Source organism: Sturnus vulgaris, unplaced genomic scaffold (genome assembly GCF_052056855.1).
Source record: "Sturnus vulgaris isolate bStuVul1 unplaced genomic scaffold, bStuVul1.hap1 Scaffold_195, whole genome shotgun sequence".
NCBI classification, from domain to species: Eukaryota; Metazoa; Chordata; class Aves; order Passeriformes; family Sturnidae; genus Sturnus; species Sturnus vulgaris.
In genome coordinates, this window is record NW_028276170.1 from 16,172,833 (window position 1) to 16,183,009 (window position 10,177).

The 10,177-nt window shown below is 52.8% G+C and overlaps 1 protein-coding gene across 3 annotated transcripts; it reads right to left on the reverse strand.

The window, feature by feature from the left end:
- Positions 1-4,037: 4,037 nt before the first annotated feature.
- Positions 4,038-9,669, reverse strand: LOC148218121 (class I histocompatibility antigen, F10 alpha chain-like). 3 transcript variants are annotated; one of them, XM_088158251.1, is made up of 8 exons: positions 9,371-9,669; positions 6,227-6,490; positions 5,705-5,980; positions 5,160-5,432; positions 4,963-5,067; positions 4,840-4,875; positions 4,688-4,720; positions 4,038-4,309 (listed from the first exon to the last, which is right to left on the reverse strand). In XM_088158251.1, the coding sequence occupies exons 2-8, from the start codon at positions 6,423-6,425 to the stop codon at positions 4,293-4,295; spliced, it is 939 nt and encodes a 312-aa protein (XP_088014377.1). In that variant the 5' UTR covers positions 6,426-6,490; positions 9,371-9,669; the 3' UTR covers positions 4,038-4,292. The 3 variants fall into 3 exon arrangements, with proteins under 3 accessions (XP_088014377.1, XP_088014376.1, XP_088014375.1); XM_088158250.1 differs by lacking the exon at positions 9,371-9,669 and adding an exon at positions 7,262-7,378 and having other exon boundaries at positions 4,038-4,306; XM_088158249.1 differs by lacking the exon at positions 9,371-9,669 and adding an exon at positions 7,262-7,378.
- Between the last annotated feature and the right edge of the window lie 508 nt (positions 9,670-10,177).

A 10,177-nucleotide genomic window follows, 5' to 3' on the forward strand; every position in this document is an offset into this window, starting at 1 on the left:
CACAACCCATGGGTTACAGTCACAGCTCCCTCTTGGACAGGGAAGTTCCTTTGGCCTGGGTTCCCCCTCCCTGAACCTTCTATTCCTTGACATATAATTTTACCAGCAAAGGGAAAGGGAAAAGCAGCTGAAGGAAAAGGATAAAAACGGTGAACCAAATCACTTAAGATAACTCTTCTAAAGCTCAAATCAACGGCCAAAACAGGTGGTTATACTTTTCAACACAAATTGTCAATACTTTTTTTCCAGAATGCTCACCACACAACACTGCACAAGCTGAGGAGAAGCTCCTTTTTATTCACCTCTAAGGGAACTCGCGTATCACAAACAAACACTCTCAAACACTTCACTCACAACACTTACATAAAACGGCAAAACAAAAATTCGTTTTCTCCCTCCTTTAAATTGCTAATCACAGGTCGCCAGCAAACCAAGCCTCTCTCGTTGTACCTTGGGTTAGATATTCACAAAGCCACGCCGAAAATCCGGCAAACTTCGGCCAAGGCACAATTCCTCTGCGGGGGGAGGGTAGCTCTGAACTCACGTCGCTGCCTCTCCCCTCCGCACCTAGGGACCAACAACAATTGTCAGAATAGTGCCCCACACACTGGTGATTTTAAAGCCTCACAAACAACTAACTATATTTTCTCGCAGTTAAAACAGCCACAATTAAAAATTTTCGAGGTTGAGCGGAAACCGAAAACGTTGCTCAAAGCCGCAAACCGCATCACTCCTCCGGTTGCCGGGGTTACTCCGGAGTGTGCCGGATGTAATTTCAAACCGCCCCCACACTGCTCGCTTCTTTTAAACACAAAACAAACAGCTTAAACACAAAACTGCCGCTCTCACCCGGTAATACACCGTTCACAATCTGACTGCTTGCACACACACACAGCCAAAGCTCACACACACAGAGCCAAAGCTCACACACACACAGCCAAAGCTCACACGCACACAGCCAAAGCTCACACGCACACAGCCAAAGCTCACACACACACAGCCAAAGCTCACACACACAGCCAAAGCTCACACACACACAGCCAAAGCTCACACACCACCCCAGCCCCCGCGATTCAAGTGTAATACAAGTGCTTTGGGTTCCTCCGCCCTCCCGGGTGTATCCCTTCTGCTAATCAGCCGCAAATCTCAAAATTCTTCCACAACCTACACATACATAAATTCAAAACACATACACTACTTTGCCAACATGCTCCCCAAACCACACAAACCAAAGCACATACAGCTGTTTTAAATATGTTTTAATATGTTTTAAATTATTCCTCTTTTATACCCAAAGAAATGTTCATAACAATCATTATTCTTCTTTGCATGATAGCCAACTGTGCAAGACAGTTCTACTGTTAGATATTTATATATTATTAGATATTTATCATTATTAGATATTTATCTGCTGATAAATATTTATTATTGTTAGTTATTTACTACATTTTAGATACTTATCCGTTATTAAACACCCATTATTAGCAGATATTTAGAATAGAGACTTGACAAGGTAAAGGCCTTGTTAAGCCTTTAAAGGGGGGAAAAGATGCCTTAATTTTCAACTTTCATATTTTTCAGATTCTGTGCTGCCCTAGTGCGTGACTCTGAACTTCAAATAAAGTGTTAGCAAGTTCTCTTCACAGCTTAGTTAGACAAAACAATCCTTTTCCAGTCTGAGAGCCAAGGACACCGTTGCAGCTTCAGGCCCAAAAATTCTGAACAATAATGAATTGAGGAGAGCAATCTGGGTGAATGAGACTTCATAACCTAGACTCTAATTGGACAATTAACCCCAAGATGTAAATCGACCAAAACTGATAAAAGTGTGGAAATCTGTGACCACTCGTCCATCTTGGGTAGAGCCACGGCCGGGCTCTTGTCCTGCCCAAGGTGAATCCTTTGAAGGCCTTTTAGTAAAAACCTCCTTGACTCCTTTAACTCTCTCCAGCCTCTCTGGGCATCAGTTGGAGATTCCCCAGTGACCCTGGTGATCCGTGTTGGGAAGACACCTGGCTGGGGGGGCTCTGCATCTTCCTGTCTCCCTGGATGAATGCAGGGGCAGGAACGTCCATTGGGACCCAAACTGACATTGGGAATTCCTTGGGGAGAGCAGATTTGTTGACTTCAAGCCAAAAAAAATCTTCTGCATTCAGTCCTATCTTCTGGTGGCATGCAGGAATACTGAATGGTCTCGGGGGTCTTTTCCAACCTCAGTGATTCTACGGTTTTTATTTCCTATTGCCCAGGGGTGTCTTCTGCAGCCAAATACTGATGAACTGGAGCAAAGACCAAGATTTTAGAGACAGTGGGGTTCTGCCCTCCCACCAAAGTACATGGATCCTCAGCTGGCATGGACAAGGAAATCCCTTTCTTTTGGCCTTGATTTGCTTTTCATTTTTCTTCATGGGGTAAAAATAAAAAAATAAAAGTTCTTCTTGGGGTAAAAACAAAGACATTGAACTGAGACATGGGTGGGGACGTGGGGGGATGTAGTAATTATGTTGAGATGGACATGACTGGCATCATCAGCAGTCCTTTATTAAAAACTTTTCATGCCTTATTTCAATGGACTTCTCTTAGGCAACTCTGACTCCTTCCCTCACAGGCAGCTCCACACAGCTCTGACTCCTCCTCTCTCTGCAAGTTTCCTTCTTCCTTCTACATGACTGGCTAAACCTCATCCTGTCCCTTACCCAGCCACCTAACCCTGTCACAACAACTTCTTATCTCATCTGCCCCTTGCACAGGCCCATGTCCCTTCTCTCCTCGCAGCAGACTCCACCCCAAACTGCAGCAGATCCTCAGTCTCAAGCTCCAACTGCCAGTGTGACTGTGACTAGTGGCCAGCTAGCCCACTCTTTTATAAAACACCCATCCTCATTGGGCAGGCAAGGCTGTTTGCACTCCTCAGTAATCAGTACAGGTGTAATTCATTGGGAAACATTGCCTTCTGCACTATCCTTTCAACTTATCTTCCCACACTTATTCTGTAAGGCTTTTCTTATTTCCTATAGTTATGGTCACCATCATCTCATGGTCATGGTCACCTCACAGTCACCTCATGGTCACAATTGTCTCACAGCCATGGTTGTGTCATGATCATCTCATGGTCTTGATCACCACACAGCCATGGTGTGTTGTGGTCATCTCATGGTCACCTCTTGGTCAAGATGTGTCATGGTCACAGTCATGATCATCTCATGGCCTCCAGCATTTCATGGCCGTGGTGGTGTCATGGCAATCTCGTGGTCATCTCATGGTCACCATCATCTTGTGGTCCTCTCATGGTCACGGCCATCTCATGGTCATGGTCATTTCCTGATCATCATCATCTTATGCTCACGGTCATCTCACTGTAATGGTCACCTCATGATCATGTCACTGTCACCTCATGGTCATCTCATGGCCACGACCACATCAGGGTCACCCCAAGGCCATGGTTGTTTCATGGCCAACCCATGGTCATCTCTTGGTCCAAATCATCTCTTGGTCAGGGTTGTGGTTGTGTCATGGTCACTCTCATCTCACGGCCATCTCATGCTCGTGTCATGGCCAGGGAACTTCTCCAAGATCCCGAGCCCCGATTTTGGGACACTCAAGGACCTTTGGGGACAATGAGGCCTGGTCTGACCCCTCCCCCCATCCCACTGCCCCTCCAGGAGCCCAACGCAGCCAAACCCTCCTGGGGAGACCTGGGACATGGGACACAGAGCAGGAAATGAATCCTGGGGGATGGAGCTGGATGTAGCTGGCACGTTCCAGTTCTAGTCCTGCTGTCGCCGTTCTGCTCCTGGTGTGCCCAAACTGTTCCCAGTGTCCCCATTACACTCCTGCTGTCCTCAACTTGATTTTGGTGTCCCCATCCTGCTCCTGCTGTCTCCAACCTGCTCCTGGTGTCCCCATTCCCATTCCTGCTGTTTCCATCTCTGCCCCTCCTGTCCCTATCCCCAGCCCTGCCCCTAGTGTCCCCATCCTTGTCCCCAGTGTCCCCATCCCCATTCCTGGCTCCCAGAGAGGAACTGCTGGACACTGGAGGAGGGAACTCGGATTTATTGCTCAAAGCAGGATTTATTGCCCCAAGCAGGATTTACTGCCCCAAAGCAGGATAATTTCACAGCAGAACTAAAGCATTGGGAATATTTGTGGTTCCTGGCTTTAAAACACTGGAAAATCAGAAATGGATCCATTAGCAAAAGCTGTGGGTGTCTGGGAGCAGCAGGATGAGCTCTGCTGGCAGCTCTTGGTTTCCTGGGAAGAAGGAAGGGGCTGGATCCAGCTCCATGGATCACTCAGGCAGTGATTCCTGCTGGGATGAGAAAAGATGGTGTCACCCTGTCCCTGTCTGCATCCCGCAGGATGGACCTGGCTGGAGCCCATGGAGAGCAGGAGCTCCTTCAGAATTCTACCTGATCCCCCTCCAATCCTGCTCTATCCATCCTGCCCCAGTAGCCCTCCGGAATCCCTCCCTGATCCTGCCCCATCCATCCATCCATCCATCCATCCATCCATCCATCCATCCATCCATCCATCCATCCATCCATCCATATCCCGTTTTAGAATCCAGCCCCAATCCCACTTCACAATTCCATCTGATCCTGCTCTGATCCAGAATTCCTCCATGATCCCAATCTGTCCATCCTGCCCCAGTCCTCCTCTGGAATCTCACCCTGATCCCACTCTGTACCTGCATTCAAGCCGTTGGTTCCCACATCTTTTCCTGCAGAAAGAGAAGATCCATGAGATTCCAGCACGGATCACACACTGGGATTAACCCCAGGATCCATCCTAGGATCCACAAAGAGGGGATCCAGAGCTGGATCCACCACTGGTACTCACCGGCTGCTATGTTGTATCCATTCCTGTCCCTCCTCCCTGTGGAAAAAGAGTAGGATCAGTGTTGGTGGTACAGGATTCCCAGAATGGTGCCGGGTGGATCCCGTCCCCCATCCCGTGTTTTACCAGATTGGCGCTTCCAGACAATGAATCCAATGAGGACAATGAGGATGATGATGGCAGCGATGGACACAGCAACCACCACGACGAGATTCCCACCAGAAGTTGGGTCTGGGAAATGCAGGATGGTGAGGAGAGGGAGGGGAATCCCCAATGGGGAATTCCAAATTCCCAATTCCCACATTCCACATTCCCAGCCTCACCCCAAGCGTAGATCCCGGGCTCCAACATTCCAGGATGCTCCACCCGGCACCGGTACTGCTCCCGCTCCTCCGGCCGCGCCTCGATCCTGGCCCAGGTGTGGAAGGTGCCGTCACTGTTGGGAACGATCCCGCCCCACTCCGTCTCCTGATCCCAGATTTCATCCCCCTTCATCCAGTTGACTGCAATGGAGCTGGGGTAGAATCCGTACGCGTGGCAGGACAAGATCAGCGTCCCATGTTCCTCTTTTCCAGACACATGGACATCAGGGGGCTCTGGAATGGGATAACAGTGAGAGACATCCATGGAATTCCATGGGAATGGGATGGGGGTAAGATCAGCCCCTGGAATTTCCACTGGAATGGGATGGGGCTGAGATCTGCCCCTGGAATTTCCACTGGAATGGGATGGGGGTGAGACCTGCCCCTGGAATTCCCACTGGAATTGGATGGAGGTGAGATTTGCCCATGGAATTCCCACAGGAATTATCATGTTCCCAAGTTCCTCACTCCTAAATTCCACATTCCCACAGGAATTCTGCTCCCACCTTTGTGGCCCAGCTCCTTCTGTCCGTATCTGACGTATTTCTGGAGCCATTCCGGGCATTCGTGCCCCAGGTAATTCGTCCAGCTCTCAGCATCGTTCCCTTCACGTTCCCAGCGACTCCTGGTGATCTCAGCAGCGCTGTCAGCAGCCACGAATCTCCTGGATCCCAGGTCAAAGGAGGTGAAATCCTGCCCATTGTAGCCATCCCGGTAGGATCCACGGACACTCCCGTCAGACAGGAGGTCACAGCCGAAAAGCCGCTGTACAGTGTGGAGACCTGGGAGGATTGTACCCACAGAGAGCCATGGAATTGTGTCCCAGCCCCATAGAGCCCCATTCCAACCCCAGAGTCTGATGGAGACCCACAGAGCCTGATTCCAACCCCATGGATCCACATCCCAGCCCATGGATCACAAGATATCCCATACCAGCCTAATGGATGGATCCCCATCTCAGCCCCTTGGCGCCCTGTGAATCCACATCCAAGCCCCATAAATCCCAGCCCCACGATCCCCTCACTCACCTCCACTCTGATTGTACCAGTCTTGCAGTATATGCAGGTTCCCAGCAGCCACGTTCTGGCTCCTCTCACAGATCTGGGTCTTCCTATCCCAAAATCCCTGCTCGGCTCCATCCTTTATCCACTGTGTCAGTGGCTGCATCCGGCCCCTCTCGCTGTCGTAGCGTGTGAGGGGGATCCCATCCAGGTATCCAATGGCCATGAACTGGGGGATCCCTGGGCTGGGCTCTGACACCGCCACATCCAGGTAACGCAGGGAGTGGAGAACTGGAGGGACACAGAGATTTGGGGGGGTTGAGGGGGTCATGGATCAATGAAAGAGGAACTGGGATAGCCGGGAAGGGAGTGCATTCCAGTGTCCAGGAATGGGGGCTCAGGGGACCCCCGGTATCAAGGAAAGGGGGATACAAGGACTGGGATAGGTGGGATGGGGGTTCCAGGGGATCCCTGTGCCCAAGAAAGGGGGATACAAAGACTGGGAGAGGCGGGATGGGGGATCCAGGTGGCCTCTGTGCCCAGGAAAGGGGATCCAGAGATCCCCGGAGTTGAGGGAAAGGGGATCTGGGAGCTGGGACAGGCAGGAATGGAGGTCCGGGGGATCCAAAGGTCAAGGAAAAGGGCGGGACTGGGGTCTGGGAAAAGCGAGATGCCCGAAAAGGGGGTGCAAGGGGTCCCAGGCCCGGAAGCGGAGATTCAGGGATGTCCCAGTGCCCAGGAATGGGGGCTCAGAAGGTCTCCCATGCTGCGATTCGGGGTTCAGAGGGATCCTGATCGCCAGGAACTGGGAGATCATGGGGGTCCCGGTGCTGTGTAACGGGGTGCAGGGAATTCCCGGTTCCAGGAAATGAATGATCACAGAGGTCTCCATGCCCAGGAATGGGGGTTCAGGGGGGTCCTGGTGCCGGGGAAGGGGATGGGGGGAGTCACAAGACCCAAAATGTGGCTATGTGGGGGGTTCCCGAGTCCAGGAATGAAGGTTTAGGGTTTAGTCTGGAAATGGCAGTGCAGGGAGATCGCGATTTCGGGGGCCCCACTCACCTCTCGTCGCGCCCCCCGGGTCCCCCAGCAGCCCCAGGAGCCCCAAGAGCAGCCCCAGCGCTGGAGCCATCGCGCTGCTCCGCTGCGGGCCCGCCCCCAGTACCGGCCCCCAGCACCGGCCCCGCCCTCAGCTCTGACTCCAATTCCCCCCCCCCCCATTCCTGCCTCCATATCCTGTTCACCAATGGAAGATCGATATTTAAGTGACGTCACCAGTCGCCGGGTAGATCCCGGTCTCACAGGTTGGGACGCGGAAGCGAACGAGACCGAGGGAGCGCGGCGGGGAGTAGGGACGGGGGAATCCCAGAGAACTCCTCTGGATCCCCGCTGCGACCCCCCTGGAGCTCTCTGAGAACCACCTGGGACTCCCTGAAACCCCCCTTAAGAAAGCGCCGGGAGTGGAGAACAGGGGAGACACGGAAATTTGGGAGATCTGGGGGTGCAAAGGAGAAGGAAAAAGGCGGGTCTGGGGTCTGGGAAGGGCGGGATTCTCGAGAAGGGGGTGCAGGGGGTCCCAGTACACGTGACGGGGATCCAGGAGGGGGTCCCAGTAATGAATACGGAGGTGCAGGGGGGTCCCCATGCCCAGTAATGGGGGTTCAGGGGGTCCCGGGGTCAAGGAAAGGGGGGTGAAGGCAACGGGGGGTCCAGAGGGTCCCTGTGCCCAGGAAAAGGGGTGCAGGGGTTGAGGAAAGTTGAGAGTGGGGGCTGGGAAAGGCAGGAATGGGGATCCAGGGGGTCCCGAGGTAAAGGAAAAAGGGGACTGGAGTCTCCGAGAGGGAGAGGGTCGGGAAAGGGGGTGCAGGGAGGCTATGGATTCTGGATAAGGGGCTGCAAGGGGATCTCCGTGCTGGATAACGGGGTGCAGGGTGGTCCTGGTGCGTTAGAATAGAGGGTTAGGAAGGGTTTAATTCCTGGATTTGGGGTCGCACAAGGATCCTGGTGCGGAATGTGGGTTCAGGGGGTCCTAGTGCCGGACAATGGGGTGCAGTGGGTCCTGGTGCCCAGAAATGGGGTTCAGGCGAGTTCCCTTGCCGAGCATGAGGGTTCAGGGGGGTTCCAGGAGCTTTCAGGACCGGGGAAGTGGGTAAAGGGGGGTCCCGGTGCCCGAAATGAACGTTCGAGGGGGTCTCTGTGCCCAGGAAGGGGGGGTTCGCCTGAAAATGGAAGTGCAGGAGGGTCTCAGTGCCCAAAAATGGGGGTTCAGGGGGTTTCCGTGCTGGGGAATGCATGTTAAGGGGGAGTTTCCTTCCTGGAATTCGGGGCTCAAGGGGGTTCCGGTGCCCGAAAATGAAGGTTCAGGGGGTGCCAGTTGTGGGAAATAAAAAGGTATAAAACTCTCAGAAAGCTGTGTGAAAGCAAATCTCAGGATGGAGAAATACAAGAATGCTGAAGATTCAAGGACATGAAACAATAGGGCTGCGAGCTGTGTAGAGATAGGAAAATGTTAAGCAAGATAGTAGAAATATGTAAGCTTAATAATCAACCTTTATCCATTGTTTTAAGCTATTACAAGCAAGTAGTGTTCAAAACAAGATGTACGTGTAACTTTATTAATTGGCCTGAGCAAATGCTTGTCACCTTTTAATACTATTCATACTTTTAATGCTATTGGTTAGAAACTAGTTAAAAGACTTTGTAACAAAGAGAACTTCGCCTGCTGGGCTAGCAGCTGAAGCTGTTCCATCTCCCTTGCTTGGTTCTGTAAAATGAAACTGATTATTGTGATGGAATAAAGCTTCGAGACAACTGCTCCAGCGTTCCCGTCCTGTTGTTTGTATACATAGATTTATGTAAATATAAGAGAAAAAAAAATCCAGTAAAACCCAAGAGCCGATGATCAGAAATGCAGGTTCAGTGGGATCTCCATGCCAAATGAAGGGGTACGGGAAGGTCCCAATGCTAGGGAAGGAGGTATGGAAAGTTCTCGGTGCCAGATGTGGGGGTACAGGAGGGTCCCAGTGCTGGGAAAGGGGACTGAGGGGGGACACAGGACCCAAAATGGGCATTCAAGGGGTTCTGCTGCCCGGGAATGGAGGTTTACGGGGTTCCCGGTGCCCGGGAATTGCGGTTCAGGGGGGGGTCCCGGTTTCGGGGGGTCCCACTCACCTCTCGTCGCCACCCCTCCGGACCCCCAGGAGCCCCAAGAGAAGCCCCAGACCCAGCGCTGGAGCCATCGCAGCTGTCCCCGGTCGCAGCTGTGGCGCAGTTCGAGAGATGCGAAAGTGAAAGTGCCCGAGGGAGCGCGGGGGGGAGGGGAAAAGGGAGAATTCCAGGAAATTCACCTGGATCCACCCCCTGGGATCCCTCTGGATCGCGCCGCCGCCTCCCCGGGCTCCGGCCGCTGCCGCCGCTGCCGGGCCCGCACAGACGCTGCCACAATGGCGCCTTTGCTGCTCTGCCCAATCAGCGCGCGACAACCAGGAGTGACATTGGCACAATCAGCCAATGGCAGCGAGGGCCGGGCTCTGCACACGGCCCAGCCTCGGCCCGCGCTCTCAGGGCCCCACGGGCTGTGGGAGGGCAAAGGCGGAGATGAGGAGCAGCCCTGGAACGGGCCCGGGCCCGAGCCGCCATTGGCCTGGAAACACAAACAAAGTTCTCCGCAGCTCCCGGCACGCCTTTCCCAGCCCTGCGTGTTCGCTGGCTTGGCTCATCGGGAAACCCTGGAGCCTCACTGCTGCTACCCCCTAATCAGGAGTGTCTATGCATGGCTTTGATTTCCCCAAAACAGAAAACTGACCTAAATTCATGGGAATCAATGGGGGAGGGGACAGATTTCTGGCAGAAAACTCCAAAAACTCAGAGCAGGATAATGAGAAGTAAATGGAGACCCTTCAAACCAGCTTTCCATACGCCTCCCTCCATCCAGCTGCACCTCCTACCCCTACAGTGCAGGGTGTGAGAAACGGTGCT

Coding starts and splice junctions, on each gene's coding strand:
- LOC148218121 (XM_088158249.1), bottom strand. CDS start 7,331: ATGGCTCCAGCGCTGGGGCTGCTCTTGGGGCTCCTGGGGCTGCTGGGG. Junction 5,433..5,704: donor GAAGGAGCTGGGCCACAAAG/GTGGGAGCAGAA, acceptor ATCCCATTCCAG/AGCCCCCTGATGTCCATGTG. Junction 4,721..4,839: donor TGGATACAACATAGCAGCCG/GTGAGTACCAGT, acceptor CTCTTTCTGCAG/GAAAAGATGTGGGAACCAAC.